The following is an 18,520-nucleotide window of genomic DNA, read 5'->3' as shown; positions in this document are numbered from 1 at the left end:
ATGGATCAACAACAGTTGATTCAGATTTACTCAGGATTGTTAAAACAGGCTCTGCTCTCTTTGGCGTGGCTTGTAGTGATATGTTAAATGTTTACAGCAGTATGTGTAAGCATTAGTACATCTCATTTCCATGGAGATTATTTCACCCTGCACCCTAAGTCATGTTCTATTGACTTTAAAACTTTATCTTAGTTTTTATGTATTAGTTTGTGATTAAGTCATTTTCAGATGATCCACTAATGTTATGTCATTGATGTTAGTTTCATTTCCATAGATATTATATGAACCCAACCCTTCATTATGGTTCATTGACTTTGAAACTTTTACATAGTTTACAAGTTAAGTTGCAGAACTTACATGTTAAAGTATTGCTTCTTTAATTTCTACATTTATCAAAATAACAAATAGGCGAGACATATCTTTGTATAAACAGTTAATTGTTGAGCCTGCCACTTTTGTCGCAAAAGCCAGACAAAGAAATCCTCCATTCTGTCGGCATAGGTGGTGGTGACAGCGTCAATTTTGATGACTTTCTTAAACTTTCCTGGATTTCTACCAAACTTGGACAGAAGCTGGTTTATGCTCATATTAATTAAAAATAGTATCCAGAAGTAATATTTTTTTTTAAGTCCTGTTTTTTCGTCTTCTACTTATAAATGGACTTAGTTTTTCTGCCAGTTAACAATACATTCACTCTGTGGTTAAAGTTTTTAAAACATTAATAAGGTTCATGAACCATCCTGGATTTTTACATAACTTGGACAGAAGCTTCTTATAATCAAAAGATAGTATCTAGAAGAATTTTTTTTTAATTTTTTGCCCATTTTTGTTGAGCCAGCAATTATTAACAAAAGTAGGCGAGACACTAGGTTCCACGGAATCCTTACACATTTTTAGAAGTAGTTTACCAGCTCTTGACAGAGTCATTTGTCCATTTGGTAAGATGTGTCTTGTTGCTTTATGAATTAGTATTATAGATATCCTGTCAAGAGCATCAGTGGCATGGGTATTAATGAATATCAAATATTATCAATAAATTGATATTAGACTTTGTATATAAAAATCTATTGTTTCTTTCGTAATATTAGAAAATACATAAAATGATTTTGATTGCCTCTCATATGCATATCCTGTTTTTTATGGTAATTTGCAAAGGATTGATGGATTTTTTTGTTTGTGTAGCAACCATTCCAGGTCCTCCTGGGAATATTAAGTTGACTGAGGTAACTACAACTACTGCAACACTAAGCTGGGATCCACCAAGTACTAGTGCCAATGTAACTCAGTACATTGTATCTTACCTTGAACATAGTCTGAGGGATAGAGTGAAAACACCAAATCAGGTATACAAACTTTACAGTAGAACATATTACTGCAATAAAATTCACTAGAAGCTGATGAGAATTGGTCTTTTGATGAAATTAGATATACTTTATGCAATAGTTTATTTATATGTGATCAATGGAATGATTGTAAGGTGAACATGTTTGTCTGGCATGGTTAAAATAAAGTTTTCAGGGTTTGGTCTGTTTCTTGTACATTAAAAGCAATAAGTCCATTATATTTAGTAGATATAAGAAGTTATTTAGTGTATGGAATGATTGAAAGGTGTACATGTATTTCTGTCTCAGTTTATTCCTGGCATTGTCTTTATTTTCCTGGGCCATGTTATAGCCTTTTCAATAGTTGTCTGGCACGAAGAGGACAATAACTCAATTTTAGAATTTAAATATTTTTGGAGACGGTCAATTTCAGGAATTGCATGCTTTATCATCACAATTTTTTCTTTGGCCGTCAACGAAAGAACTATTGCTGCATCCTTTGACAATAAGGTATATTTAACAAGGCAGTATTATCAATGTATTATAGTGGTATCAATATATGTTAGTAATGTTAGATACCTGAATAATAATTGAAATTTTAACAAGGACAATTCACCACTTCCCCTGAAAACATGATTTTGTAAAATATCACTTATCGACATCTCCGGGCAGCAAACCAGATAAATTTCCTGATGATCTTTACTACAGCATTCTAATTGTTATTAATTGCTACATATTACCGGTTTGTTTTTTAATCAATGTTTGTTTACATTATCAACAAATGTGAATAACATTCTAGGTTGTCGTTCGTAGAGTATAGTTTGTTCCAAACCATTATGTTTGTTTCTGGTACAGGTTGGCAGTTGTTTATCAACAATAAAGTTGTTTCAACTAAAACACATGTTTTCAGTGTATGTGTGTGTTTTCTTTTTTTCTAATTAGTAATTGTTTATAAAAAAAAAATGTTTTTAAATACATTTGGAAGACAGGATTGTCATTTCCCTTGTTTAAAAATAGAAATTGCATGTTTTTATATTTAACGATTTACATGACACTATTCAGTACATATTTATTAAATTGAATAGATATTACTGTTTTGAATTCATTTGTTAAAGATAATTAGGGCCCTGCCTTTAGGCGGGTCGCCCTATAGTGATCAGTCTGTCTGTCCGTCCGTCCGTCCGTAACACTTTAACTTTGTGTCCCCTCCATATCTAGAGAACCATTATGATTTCATACTTAATACTTTACATGTTTATTAACCACCACCAGAGGGTGTGTCATGATGTATGTACAACTTCCTAGTCAAAGGTCAAGGTAAAAAAACTTTGGTTTCAGTTGCATCCTGTGTCCTGCGGTGAAGATCGTGTCCGCTCTATATCTTGAGAACCGTTATGATTTCAAAGTTTATACTTGACATATATATGAACCAACACCAGAGGGTGTGTCATAATATATGAATGACTGCCTAGGGCAAAGTTCAAGGTCAAAAACTTTGGTTTCAGTTGACAACCCCATGTCCTATGGTAAAGATTGTGTCCGCTCTATATCTTGAGAATCGTTATGATTTCAAAGTTTATACTTGACATATATATGAACCAACACCAGAGGGTGTGTCATAATTTATGAACGACTGCCTAGGGCAAAGTTCAAGGTCAAAAACTTTGGTTTCAGTTGACAACCCCATGTCCTATGGTAAAGATCGTGTCCGCTCTATATCTTGAGAACCGTTATCATTTTAAAGTTTATACCTGAAATGTATATAAACAATATCAGAGGGTATGTCATAATTTATGTACAACTTCCTAGGTCAAAGGTCAAGGTCAAAAACTTTGGTTTCAGTTGACAACCCCATGTCCTATGGTAAAGATCGTGTCCGCTCTATATCTTGAGAACCGTTATCATTTTAAAGTTTATACCTGAAATGTATATAAACCAATATCAGAGGGTATGTCATAATTTATGTACAACTTCCTAGGTCAAAGGTCAAGGTCAAAAACTTTGGTTTCAGTTGACAAACCCATGTCCCATGGTAAAGATACAATTTTTTAATGCACATTTTCACAGCGGGGCCCACAGAGATGGCTCCCATCTCAATGATATCTAGTTATTTATGTTCTAACATTCAATATTGGCATCATTGCTTATTATTTAAAACCTTTGTTGAAAGACTTAATCATTTTATATAAGTTGTTTGGAAATATATTGTTGATTGAAAGCACTCAATGGCGCTATACAGGGCTGCCTAGGCTGTAAGCTGTATATGGTTGTTGACAACATTCCCGAGTGATGTCTGTGGACTGAAGTTCAGTCCGAACATGGGAAGCTGTGCCCTGCTGGATGCGATCTTAATTATTGTAGTCATTCAATGCTAAATTTCTCTACTTTTGTTCTATATAATACAAATTGTACTCATTGAATAAATTATATTTTGTTTTCATTTTTTTAATTTAGATAGTGCTATTACATTCAGCATCCATCGTCTCCTTATCAGTGTCACAATGACCCGCACCCATTAACAACCCATCATTTCGGTGACAAATTATTTTAAACTACCTAATTTGATTCCTATATGCAAAAATTACAAGTCATTTTTTTTTCACACATCTCGTTTTAAACTCCCATGCATATTTATCATTATCAACTATATGGCCTCAATGCACATTTTTATTGATTAATAATATCTAAATAAAGGAAAAGGATAATACTTTCAATTTCGAGGTCTCACAAAGGCTTTTTCGCCGATTATTTTAATTTTACTTTGAAAACCCAAATTTTAGTCCAGTCGATTTGTGCAGATTTTTGACAAAATTGCTCAGATTGTGGTAAAAGCATAAAATTTGGCATAGTAGTAGTATATGTCATGGACAACATTTTAAGCTATGGACCCAATCTGAAAATCAAAATTGGCGGAAGAGGCGGCCATTTTAAAATGGTGGCCGTATGATCTCAATAGATTAATAAAAAATCATGAAAATGATACTAGAGAAGATATTGACATGAAATCTGGTTGATAGAATAACAGTGCTGAATCCAATTGTCTTGTAGAACAAAAGTTTTGGAAATATTACCCATATTGAATTTTTTTTTAAGCCAAAATATGAAGTCATTATTCGATATCATAAAAAAATGCATTGTGGAAGATATATATGTATCACCAGCCCAGTAGTCAACATTTCGGTGTTGACATGAATATCAATAATGTGGTCATTTTTATAAATTTCCTGTTTTACAAAACTTTGAATTTTTTGAAAAAACTAAGGATTTTCTTATCCCAGGCATAGATTACCTTAACCGTATTTGGCACAACTTTTTGGAATTTTGGATCTTCAATGCTCTTCAACTTCGTATTTGTTTGGCTTTATAAATATTTTGATATGAGCGTCACTAATGAGTCTTGTGTAGACAAAACGCGCGTCTGGCGTCCTAAATTATAATCCTGGTACCTTTGATAACTATATACAAATGTATTTGTTCGAGCTATATAAACAGGACAAAAAGCTAGCCTATCCCCCTCCCCGAGTTATTCTTCTGTTTTGTAGCGGGTACAAAAGCATTAAAACGCAGACACGAAGAGGTTCATAAAATGAACTATTACTCTGAAAACAATATTCGTGCAACCGCTTGTTCAACATAGAATAACAGGAGAATTTTATATTATACGTAGAAATAAAGCAAGAAAATATTTGAATACCTGTCGTTTATAATAGTTGGCTGATTACTGGATAATTAGTTTTGTTGATATTGTTCATTTGAAACAACTTTCAAAAACCTAGATTGCAGACATAATGAATTTTAGTAATGTTATAAGAACATCAACTGCTCAAATGTTCTCAATTGACGTTAAAAATATCTAACAATAAATGAGATGTACATGTACTTGTTTTGTAAAACCACACTTGTTTATCATATTCTATCACATTGTTCTCCACATTAACATAGTGTAGTACAACTTAATACTGCCTTTACACATTTGCATTTCCTTAGTAACCGTGTTCACTTTGACTTATAAGTTAAGCGTTTGCTGCAGGAAATTATTATATAGTCATATGGAATATTCATCACAATTGACAAGGACTGTCATCTGAGGTCTTCATTTATATTGATTTTTTGGTAGCCATCTTGAATGATGGCCATTTTGAAAACATGAATTTCTAATATATCATTATTCGCTAATCTATTAATTTACTGTTTGCATTCATACTTTTTTACTAATTTATATTGAATATTCACAAAGAGGTCAGATAAGGCATGCACATGTTTACAAAATTAAGATATCAGTATCAAAATTTCTGTTACTTACACATTTCCCTAAGTAACTTTTTAAAATAGAAATTACGTATATATTATATAATTTATGACAGAAAGTTTTTTTGGGGGGGAAAGATCAAAATTGTAGATTTCGAAAAAAACTAGATATAAGAAAAACATAATGGGCAATTAGACTGGAAGGAATGTGTGAAATGGCAAGAGGGGACATGTAAGGGTTTGCAATGTCAAGCAGATACAAACAGAACAGTCATAGACATTTGAGCTGGCAATCACTCTTTTGATGCAAGCATATGAAGATGTTGGGTCTTGAATTGGTTTTCCTTTCGCTCAATTCGAAACAGTTGAATGAGGGCTATGGAACTGCAGAAGCACTCCATAATCACATGGCAAAATGGCACAAATTATGTCACACAAATTTTCAGACCTCAAAATATTTCATCAGCAAAATTTATTTGGAAAGCCTACATTGCAAGTCTATGTAAATATTTTTATAGTAACAAGCCCTACTCTTCAAACCATTCTAGTTACTTTTACTATGAAGAGGCCTTCATCATCACGACTAAAAGGCATGGTCTGTTTCAGAACTTCCCCCAACATATTCGTTGAGAATCCGGAGAAAGACGCAACCTGTCATGTGTGCTTGTATATCATCTATGGCAGCTAGTATTCAATTTTTAAGAAGTGTTGTATTAATCATTCCTTCCATGACAACTCATATTTACTAAGAACGTTTACTGTACAATTTACCAATATCATCAATTTCAAATATTAAAACAATATCTGTTCCAGAGTGTGAGCCGTCACTGTTTTCTATCAATTTAGCGAGCCCCATTCCATGGATAACAGATTCTTGACTTTTTTTCTGTTTCTCGAATTCTATCTAATTGCTCTGTCGTGCAGTTTTAACAAACATTTAGCATGATATCTGCTCCTGAAATATTAATCTCCAGCACTGATTTTTGCTAAAGGAACAATGGTTAGTAGTTCAAGTGACAGTCACATACTCTATTGTCGAACATAATTGTCGAGATTTCATGATGATAGTCAGATACCTCATCACAATGAAAGAAACAATTCCTGCAATCATATTGTTCTTGTTAATTCATCACAACCGTGGCTGGTTATTTAACTGGTAGTTTTAATCCGTGACTCATCTTAGACTTTTTTTGTTTTTCCTGACAAAATGTATTTTGATCTTAAGATTTGCTTTGAAAGGCCTAGATAAGTACCTTTTGCGTTGTAATTCTCCCATTGCATGGCCGTCATCAACTTGGAACAGTTGTATGCTTACAAAAATGACTGATTACCAGCTCAAATGTCTATGTCTGCTCTTTTTGTGTTTGATTGGCATTGTAAATCCTCATGTGTCCTCTCTTGGCGTTACGGAATGCTTTCCAGTCTATTTATTATTTTTTCAGCTCCATTGACTAAATACCTACGTAGTATTTATTTTCAACATACAGTGGTCATAACTTATATTGTATATACGCATTTTTGGTGGTAAAAAAGTAATAACTAAGCCGTACATTCTAAACTGCAATTAAAAGATATTACGCGTATTTTTTTAAATACATTTATTTGTTAACATATGCATGCCTTATTTGAGCACTTGGGTGAAAAGCAACAGTCATATAAATAAATGATAAGAAAAACTAATTGTAAATGCATTATAAAACTTAGTATTAATTCCAAAAACAATTTAGGATAGCGAATAATGATATATTTGAAATTTAAGTTTCCAAAATGCCCACCATTCAAAATGGCCACCTAATACTTCAATAGTCCTCAGTTGATATTCTTTGTCATAAGATATACGAAAGTTTATCAAAATTGGTAAAGTAATATATTTTTCATATAGAGTGGGGCGCTCATATTCGCCGTGGACACAACTTCGCCGTTTTATGATTTTGAGGTTTAAAAACTTCAAAGGATGGCTGAAATGGCAGAAATATGCCGATAAATTATATTTTTATAACAAATATGATTATTTTTGAAAATGAGACCAAATTTCGGCACTTACCGCAAAGGACAGAAAGACGGACTACGATTTTCAGCCAATTTCCTGAATGAAAAAAAAAGATTTCAAAGAAGTATTTCTTAGTAATTCTTTGACTGATTGCCCTAAATTTCAGTTTTTTACACCTTTCAAATGTCTGCTATTCATCTACAATGAAATTTATTTGATACATATTGTTTAAAGCTGCAGTTATTTGGTTTTAAATAGATGTGTAAAAACGGCGAATATGTGTCCCTCGTTGACAAAAAATCAGGAAATTTCAAACACCCTTTAATCCAACTTTTCAGATGATTTTTCTCAAAACAAACACGTTTTTAAGCTAAGAATATTTTGCATTTGAAGTTATCTTCATATCGAAATATCAGTATACTTCAAAAACATAAAGACCTGAACATAAACTGAAGAAAACATGGAAAGATATGGCGAAAATGAGCACCCCACTCTATTTTTAAATAATTCTTATTAATTTTTTGGACATGATTTCAAAATGGCCGCCCAGAGCCGCCATTTTGATTTTCTGAATTGGGTCTATAGCTATAAATGTTAGTTATGACCTCAACTAACACTCTGCAAAATTTTATGCTTTTACCACAATCTGAGCAATTGTTTCACAAATCGACTGGACTATTTAGATGAAAAGGCTACATGTTAAGTTTATTTGATACTAGTAGTAAAATTTTATATTTAGGACTATCAAGATTAAATTAGTGGTCACTAAAGCAGGCAAGTCATTTCAGTTTGTGCACACTTGTAAGATATGTAGTAAAATGTTATAAAAAGGAAGTGTTATTATTTTAGTTATTGCCCTTGTTCTTTGATCCTATTATCCTGATGATGTTTTGGTTTTGACTTACCAAATCCAGGTTTTTACATCTCCAACTTTTTCTAAACCAGTGCCACATATAAATAACTACTGTCAACATCACCATCTTCAAGCTATACTGCACTATGTTGTCTTGTGTTATCTTGTTTTAGGGAATATCATGCTACTACACATGAATATATATAGATCTTTAACATAAAGTAATAGTACCAAACATTTATATAACTACAGAATACTACAGACAATACTACAATCCAGCTAACAGGGCTGACCCCGAACACAGAATATGACCTTACAATTATATCAGCTAACGATGCAGGACAGAGTTTGATGTCACCAGACATTGCATTTCTCACTTTTGGTAAGGCATAATACAATAGATTAGATACCAGTCAGAAAGTCTTCCCAGATCAATATTGGTAAATGTATAGATTAAAAAAAATGACAAGAAAAGTCAGCAGCTTACCTTGGAGCAAATAATTGTTTAAAATGAAATATTGTTTTAGTGAACAGCATCCCACTACACATTTAGCAATGCAAATACGATTCTGAGTTCACAGTGGAACACCTCATAACAAGCAACATCATCTAATTTAATCCTGATAAGGTGAACAAAAACACATTAGCTAATAAGGACTGATGAAATAGCAACACAACAAACATAAGCATTGATACCAGAATGTAGACCACCAAACCCCCAGAATATCCAAGCAAAGAAAACAGAGGAAGGATTCATAAAGACACAGTACACAAGTACCATCATATTAAAATTATTTAAAAGTAAACAGTGATACAACACACCAACAGAGGCTGGAAACTGAACATTAATCTAGATGTGTGTCATATATGATTATGAACCATATGCACTGTGTCTTGAATAAATAATAAATTTTTATAACATCCTTACCCTATGTTTGTACATTACAGATATATCACCTTCAGAACCTTCTATAACACCTTCACCAGGACCTGTTTTGCCTTATAACCTGACTGGTATGTAAATCATGGAGTAACTGTAAAATTAAAAATAGCCTTGATGTAAGGTTAATTTGTCACATTTGTTGATGTTCATCTTGAACAACTAAGATGGTATTTGGCTTTAATTTGGGATCATAAACGGTTTGACATTATATTGAATGGAGAGCTGATAGTGCAGCTGAAACAGTGAATAAAGTTACAGGGGAGATAATGAAATTGGTGTCTTTGTCGAAATGATTTAAATCATTAGCTTGAAAACATGTACATGGACCCCTCTGATCTAAAAATTGTATTTAGCTTGACTAAATGATGATTATTTGAACTAATGTTTGTTAACAAATCACTCATATATTCATTTTTATACGCCTGTCGTCTTTTAGACGGGACGTATTATGGTATACCGTTGTTTGTCCGTCTGTCCGTCCGTCTGTCCGCACTTGGGACAATAACTCAAAAACACTGTCACCAATTTCCATGAAACTTAAGTGAATTGTTTATATCTATTGACGTAAGCTCCCTTTCGTTTTTTTTTAATTTCAGATTTTAAGTTTTGGATTTATGGGGCTTTATTCATAAAAAAGGGGGGATTTTCAACACTTCGGACAATAACTCAAAAAGGCTTTCACCAATGTCCATGAAACTTTGGCGAATTGTTTATATCTATTGATGTAAGCTCCCTTTCAATTTTTATAAATTTCAGATTTTAAGTTTTGGATTTATGGGGCTTTATTCATAAAAAAAGGGGGATTTTCAACACTTCGGACAATAACTCAAAAAGGCTTTCACCAATGTCCATGAAACTTTGTGAATTGTTTATATCTATTGATGTAAGCTCCCTTTCAATTTTTATAAATTTCAGATTTTAAGTTTTGGATTTATGGGGCTTTATTCATAAAAAAAGGGGGATTTTCATCACTTCGGACAATAACTCAAAAAGGCTTTCACCAATGTCCATGAAACTTTGTGAATTGTTTATATCTATTGATGTAAGCTCCCTTTCAATTTTTATAAATTTCAGATTTTAAGTTTTGGATTTATGGGGCTTTATTCATAAAAAAAGGGTGATTTTCAACACTTCGGACAATAACTCAAAAAGGCTTTCACCAATGTCCATGAAACTTTGATGAATTGTTTATATCTATTGATGTAAGCTCCCTTTCATTCCCTTCATTCCCTTCATTTAAAGCATAAAAGACAATTTAAAAGAGCAACGGGTGTATCATGCGCTAAAGTGCAGCCCTTTATTTTTTATGCCCCACCTAGCAGCTTTATGTTTTTCAGTCGGTGCATCAGGTTGTTTGTTTTTTTGTTTGTCTGTTCTGCTTCAGGTTAAAGTTTTTGGTGAAGGTAGTTTTTGATGAAGTTGAAGTCCAATCAACTTGAAACTTAGTACACATGTTCCTATGATATGATTTTAATGCCAAATTTGAGTTTTGGCCCTGAATCCACTGAACATAGAAAATGATAGTGTGAGTGGGGTGTCACGCTTCAGGTCAAAGATTTTGGTCAAGCTAGTTTTCATATGAAGAATGTCTTATTTCCATTGTGTTTTTTTCACTTCAGGTAAAATATAGTACTATGTTATAAAATTGATTGTTTTGCTTTAATACTTTACAGAATGCTGTATACAGAAAAGCCTCAGAAAAGATTGTTTGAAATTATGCAACTATGATTTTATAATAAGTGCTCCTACCACAGAATTGTATACCATAGCACTGGCGTGTAGTAATGATTTTGATAAAGTGATATCATGTGGAGCAGGTATGTAAAACAAATCATCACCAAAACAGGTGGATAATATCTGTTTAGTGAATACTTTCATTACACTACCATAAGTTTGGCAGATAATTTTCATGAACCTGTACCTCATTGATCCTTATATACAGTCAATATAAAAAAGAAGATGTGGTATGATTGCCAATGAGACAACTGTCCACAAGAGACCAAAATGACACAGACATTAACAACTATAGGTCACCGTACGATCTTCAACAATGAGCAAAGCCCATACCACATAGCTATATATATATATATAGTCAGCTATAAAAGGCCCCGATATGACAATGTAAAACAATTCAAAAGAAAAAACAAACGGCCTTATTAATGTAAAAAAATGAACGAAAAACAAATATGTAACACATAAACAAACGACAACCACTGAATTACAGGCTCCAGACTTGGGACAGGCACATACATAAATAATGAGACGGGGTTAAACCTGCTTAACAACCTGTTTTGAAGGACAATCTGCTGTTAACAACCACTTTTCAAGCCCCCTCCAAAAGATTCCCTTTATTTTGTTTAACTGTTATAACTAGTGACCACCTGCTTAACGCAACCTGCAACTGCTTGTTTAAAACAATCACAATTTTCTAGGAAGGATCAGTAACTTGCAAACTAATTATACAGCCATTTTGATGATCAATGTTGACATTCCTGTCTTGTTCACTTGCCTAATTCCCTTGTGAGAGTTGCTGATTCACTCAAGGATTGCTGATTGTCAACAATTGGCAATCCTTGAGTGAATCTGCTAGAACAGTATCGACTCAGTTTAGACAATTGATTATCAAAAGTTCAAAAATCAGGACGTCTATGACAAAACCAAAGATCGCCTATTCATTTTTGAAGACAGATAATCAGTGTTTATATGTATTTTAAAAAAAAGTGTAATTTCAAAATCACAACTTTTCAAATTTCGGGTAAACTGCATACTAGAAACTGAAAATGTAGCCTATGACCTGTATTGAGGAAGAAAAGGTCAGGTCTTAACACAGACTTTTTCAACTGAAATTTAGTATTTAGAGGTTTTTTTCAATATTCTATAAGATACATTAGTTTAGCATTGAAAAATTTTAGGTGACCTGGTATATTCACGGTCACATCTACAAAATACAAGTTAGTTGACAGGTATGGTGATCTGTCAAGATTCTGTGGTAACTTCCATCGTTTATCTGAATCTTAATGTTTTTGCTAATACTTATAATATCAATGATTGAGTACATCAAAACATCAGATATTTAGCACTTGCTCAAATTTATCCTTTTTTGTATAATATAATTTAAAGCTAGAGAAACTAAATTTTTTAGATGGTAGAGATCACACCCAGTGTTGTAGAGAGAGACTGATTCCAGATAACTGTCTGAATGTTTGTAAAGGAGATATGAATAATGCAGATATTTTGTGTGCATTCCAGGCACCACAAATTACTCAGTGCTTTGTAGAAGGGATAGGTAAGTTATAAGAATTACGAAACTTTATTGATGAGCAAGAAAAGATGTGTGAACATAAGGATTTTTAAAAACAATTGTGAAAGGTAAGACAATGAAGCAGGATTAACGCTTTGATACATATGAATACAAATACTTCAACATAACTTTTCTAGACGCTGACAAAAATAGTGTAATGCATATTTAATTATTTTTATGCCCCCACTGTAGAGGTGTCTACCTTGTCCATCCATCTGTATGTCCACTGGTCCTGCATTTCCTGTATATCCCGTCCTTTGCATATGTCCCCAAAATTGGTTCCTATTCTCAAACTTTAGTTTGACTCATCAAAATGTTATAAACTTATACACAAGGCTTAAAAAAAGGTATTTCGATAAAACACAGATAAAGTTCCAAATTGGGTGGCATCACTTTTACTGTTCTTGAGTTATGCTCCTTTATAAATGCAAAAATTGCTAAATCTGTCTTTTTCGTTCTCCAACTAAATGTTATAAAACTTGAATACAACGCTTATAATTACAAAATGGTCTTAACTACGTGAATCCTGCATCTGTATGCGAAGGTTGACCATGCATATTTTCATGTGGCCCATTGACACATTCTCCATTTATTTTGTTTTGTTGTCAACAGGCTTTGCTATGTTTTATTGTTATTTAAAAGATTTTATACAATTTGTATTAAAACAGTAGTATGAATATATTTGTTTAATTTTAAATTTTATAGTGAAATAAATAAAGTACCCATTATAGAGGATAACATTACCTTTTTCAGTTGATCAGCCAAGACCTCCATCTAATGTAAGGATAGATCAGATAACAGCACACACTGTCACTGTGTCATGGTCTCCCCCTACAGGTGGACCAAAGGCTGAATCTTATTATGTCTATTATAACATTCCTATGAAGACAGAGTTACCACAGGTAAGGACATCTCAGATAACAGCACACAGTCACTATGTCATGGTCTCCTCCTACAGGTGGACAGAAGGCTGAATCTTATTGTGTCTATTATAACATTCCTATGAAGACGGAGTTACGAAAGGTAGGGATAGCTCAGATAACAGCACACAGTCACTATGTCATGGTCTCCTCCTACAGGTGGACAAAAGGCTGAATCTTATTGTGTCTATTATAACATTCCTATGAAGACGGAGTTACCAAAGGTAGGGATAGCTCAGATAACAGCACACTGTCCCTGTGTCATGGTCTCCTCCTACAGGTGGACAAAAGGCTGAATCTTATTATGTCTATTATAACATTCCTATGAAGACGGAGTTACCATAGGTAAGGATAGTTCAGATAACAGCACACTGTCCCTGTGTCATGGTCTCCCCCTACAGGTAGACCAAAGGCTGAATCTTATTATGTCTATTATAACATTCCTATGAAGACAGAGTTACCACAGGTAAGGCCATCTCAGATAACAGCACACAGTCACTATGTCATGGTCTCCTCCTACAGGTGGACAAAAGGCTAAATCTTATTGTGTCTATTATAACATTCCTATGAAGACGGAGTTACCAAAGGTAGGGATAGCTCAGATAACAGCACACTGTCACTGTGTCATGGTCTCCCCCTACAGGTGGACAAAAGGCTGAATCTTATTGTGTCTATTATAACATCCTATGAAGAAGGAGTTATCACAGGTAGGGATAGCTCAGATAACAGCACACTGTCCCTGTGTCATGGTCTCCCCCTACAGGTGGACAAAAGGCTGAATCTTATTATGTCCATTATAACAATCCTATGAAGAAGGAGTTATCACAGGTAAGGATATCTCAGATAACAGCACACTGTCCCTGTGTCATGGTCTCCCCCTTCAGGTGGACAAAAGGCTGAATCTTATTGTGTCTATTATAACATTCCTATGAAGACGGAGTTACCAAAGGTAGGGATAGCTCAGATAACAGCAAACTGTCCCTGTATCATGGTCTCCCCCTACAGCATGTACAGGTGGATCAAAGGCTGAATCTTATTATGTATTATTAATAATCCTATGAAGACAGAGTTACCACAGGTAAGGATAGCTCAGATAACAGCACACTGTCACTGTGTCATGGTCTCCCCTACAGGTGGACAAAAGGCTGAATCTTATTATGTCCATTATAACAATCCTATGAAGAAGGAGTTATCACAGGTCAGGATAGCTCAGATAACAGCACACTGTCCCTGTGTCATGGTCTCCTCCTACAGGTGGACAAAAGGCTGAATCTTATTATGTCCATTATAACAATCCTATGAAGAAGGAGTTATCACAGGTAAGGATAGCTCAGATAACAGCACACTGTCACTGTGTCATGGTCTCCTCCTACAAGTGGACCAAAGGCTGAATCTTATTATGTATATTATAACAATCCTATGAAGACGGAGTTACCACAGGTAAGGATATCTCAGATAACAGCACACAGTCACTGTGTCATGGTCTCCCCCTACAGGTGGACAAAAGGCTGAATCTTATTATGTCCATTATAACAATCCTATGAAGACAGAGTTACCACAGGTAAGGATAGCTCAGATAACAGCACACTGTCACTATGTCATGGTCTCCTCCTACAGGTGGACAAAAGGCTGAATCTTATTATGTCTATTATAACAATCCTATGAAGAAGAAGTTACCACAGGTAAGGATATCTCAGATAACAGCACACTGTCCCTGTGTCATGGTCTTCCCCTACAGGTGGACAAAAGACTGAATCTTATTATGTATATTATAACAATCCTATGAAGACAGAGTTACCACAGGTAAGGATAGCTCAGATAACAGCACACTGTCACTGTGTCATGGTCTCCCCTACAGGTGGACCAAAGGCTGAATCTTATTATGTCCATTATAACAATCCTATGTAGAAGGAGTTATCACAGGTAAGGATAGCTCAGATAACAGCACACTGTCACTGTGTCATGGTCTCCTCCTACAGGTGGACCAAAGGCTGAACTTTATTATGTATATTATAACAATCCTATGAAGACAGAGTTACCACAGGTAAGGATATCTCAGATAACAGCACACTGTCACTGTGTCATGGTCTCCCCCTACAGGTGGACAACAGGCTGAATCTTATTATGTCTATTATAACATTCCTATGAAGACGGAGTTACCATAGGTAAGGATAGTTCAGATAAAGCACACTGTCCCTGTGTCATATGGTCTCCCCCTACAGGTAGACCAAAGGCTGAATCTTATTATGTCTATTATAACATTCCTATGAAGAAAGAGTTACCACAGGTAAGGACATCTCAGATAACAGCACACAGTCACTATGTCATGGTCTCCTCCTACAGGTGGACAAAAGGCTGAATCTTATTGTGTATATTATAACATTCCTATGAAGACGGAGTTACCAAAGGTAGGGATAGCTCAGATAACAGCACACTGTCCCTGTGTCATGGTCTCCCCCTACAGGTGGACAAAAGGGTGAATCTTATTGTGTCTATTATAACATTCCTATGAAGAAGGAGTTATCACAGGTAGGGATAGCTCAGATAACAGCACACTGTCCCTGTGTCATGGTCTCCCCCTACAGGTGGACAAAAGGCTGAATCTTATTATGTCCATTATAACAATCCAAAAGGGTGAATCTTATTGTGTCTATTATAACATTCCTATTAAGAAGGAGTTATCACAGGTAGGGATAGCTCAGATAACAGCACACTGTCCCTGTGTCATGGTCTCCCCCTACAGGTGGACAAAAGGCTGAATCTTATTATGTCCATTATAACAATCCTATGAAGAAGGAGTTATCACAGGTAAGGATAGCTCAGATAACAGCACACTGTCCCTGTGTCATGGTCTCCCCCTACAGGTGGACAAAAGGCTGAGTCTTATTGTGTCTATTATAACATTCCTATGAAGAAGGAGTTATCACAGGTAGGGATAGCTCAGATAACAGCACACTGTCCCTGTGTCATGGTCTCCCCCTACAGGTGGACAAAAGGCTGAATCTTATTATGTCCATTATAACAATCCTATGAAGAAGGAGTTATCACAGGTAAGGATAGCTCAGATAACAGCACACACTGTCACTATGTCATGGTTTCCTCCTACAGGTGGACAAAAGGCTGAATCGTATTGTGTCTATTAAAACATTCCTATGAAGAAGGAGTTATCGCAGGTAGGGATAGCTCAGATAACAGCACACTGTCCCTGTGTCATGGTCTCCCCCTACAGGTGGACAAAAGGCTGAATCTTATTATGTCCATTATAACAATCCTATGAAGAAGGAGTTATCACAAGTAAGGATAGCTCAGATAACAGCATACTGTCCCTGTGTCATGGTCTCCCCCTACAGGTGGACAAAAGGCTGAATCTTATTATGTCCATTATAACAATCCTATGAAGAAGGAGTTATCACAAGTAAGGATAGCTCAGATAACAGCACACTGTCCCTGTATCTTGGTCTCCCCCTACAGCATGTACAGGTGGACCAAAGGCTGAATCTTATTATGTATATTATAACAATCCTATGAAGACAGAGTTACCACAGGTAAGGATAGCTCAGATAACAGCACACTGTCACTGTGTCATGGTCTCCTCCTACAGGTGGACCAAAGGCTTAATCTTATTATGTATATTATAACAATCCTATGAAGACGGAGTTACCACAGGTAAGGATATCTCAGATAACAGCACACAGTCACTGTGTCATGGTCTCCCCTTACAGGTGGACCAAAGGCTGAATCTTATTATGTCCATTATAACAATCCTATGAAGAAGGAGTTATCACAGGTAAGGATAGCTCAGATAACAGCACACTGTCACTGTGTCATGGTCTCCTCCTACAGGTGGACCAAAGGCTGAATCTTATTATGTATATTATAACAATCCTATGAAGACGGAGTTACCACAGGTAAGGATATCTCAGATAACAGCACACAGTCACTGTGTCATGGTCTCCCCCTACAGGTGGACAAAAGGCTGAATCTTATTATGTCCATTATAACAATCCTATGAAGACATAGTTACCACAGGTAAGGATAGCTCAGATAACTGCACACTGTCACTGTGTCATGGTCTCCTCCTACAGGTGGACAAAAGGCTGAATCTTATTATGTCTATTATAACAATCCTATGAAGAAGGAGTTACCACAGGTAGGGATAGCTCAGATAACAGCACACTGTCACTGTGTCATGGTCTCCCCCTACAGGTGGACAAAAGGCTGAATCTTATTATGTCTATTATAACAATCCTATGAAGAAGGAGTTACCACAGGTAAGGATATCTCAGATAACAGCACACTGTCCCTGTGTCATGGTCTTCCCCTACAGGTGGACAAAAGGCTGAATCTTATTATGTATATTATAACAATCCTATGAAGACAGAGTTACCACAGGTAAGGATAGCTCAGATAACAGCACACTGTCACTGTGTCATGGTCTCCCCCTACAGGTGGACAACAGGCTGAATCTTATTATGTCTATTATAACAATCCTATGAAGACAGAGTTACCACAGGTAAGGACATCTCAGATAACAGCACACAGTCACTATGTCATGGTCTCCTCCTACAGGTGAACAAAAGGCTGAATCTTATTATGTCTATTTTAACACTCCTATGAAGACGGAGTTACCACAGGTAAGGATATCTCAGATAACAGCACACTGTCACTGTGGCATGGTCTCCTCTTACAGGTGGACAAAAGGCTGAATCTTATTGTGTCTATTATAACACTCCTATGAAGAAGGAGTTACTACAGTAAGATTGCAGTACTTTATTATAGTATTGCCTGGACACAGTTATCATACTATAATACATGTAACAAATTGTCACAAAAGATTGAAGGAGTCATACATTTTATCTTAAAATATCTCTATGAATATTGTTTAGCTTCTGTAGAAATGTTTTTTTATAAGAAAAATATTAAAAACCATATTTGTTTTTTAT

The 18,520-nt window shown here is 35.1% G+C and overlaps 1 protein-coding gene across 1 annotated transcript in view; it reads left to right on the top strand.

The window, feature by feature from the left end:
* Positions 1 to 18,520, top strand: part of LOC143044672 (Ig-like and fibronectin type-III domain-containing protein 2) — a 165,547-nt gene that overhangs the window by 79,354 nt on the left and 67,673 nt on the right. The window contains exons 14-19 of the mRNA XM_076216735.1: positions 1,183 to 1,343; positions 8,666 to 8,795; positions 9,362 to 9,427; positions 11,030 to 11,173; positions 12,499 to 12,642; positions 13,411 to 13,559. Of these exons, the coding sequence (XP_076072850.1) occupies positions 1,183 to 1,343; positions 8,666 to 8,795; positions 9,362 to 9,427; positions 11,030 to 11,173; positions 12,499 to 12,642; positions 13,411 to 13,559 (794 nt within the window). The remainder of the gene's footprint in view (positions 1 to 1,182; positions 1,344 to 8,665; positions 8,796 to 9,361; positions 9,428 to 11,029; positions 11,174 to 12,498; positions 12,643 to 13,410; positions 13,560 to 18,520) is intronic.

This window comes from Mytilus galloprovincialis, chromosome 9 (assembly GCF_965363235.1).
Source record: "Mytilus galloprovincialis chromosome 9, xbMytGall1.hap1.1, whole genome shotgun sequence".
Classification (NCBI taxonomy): domain Eukaryota; kingdom Metazoa; phylum Mollusca; class Bivalvia; order Mytilida; family Mytilidae; genus Mytilus; species Mytilus galloprovincialis.
This window is presented reverse-complemented; position numbering and strand designations above follow the sequence as displayed.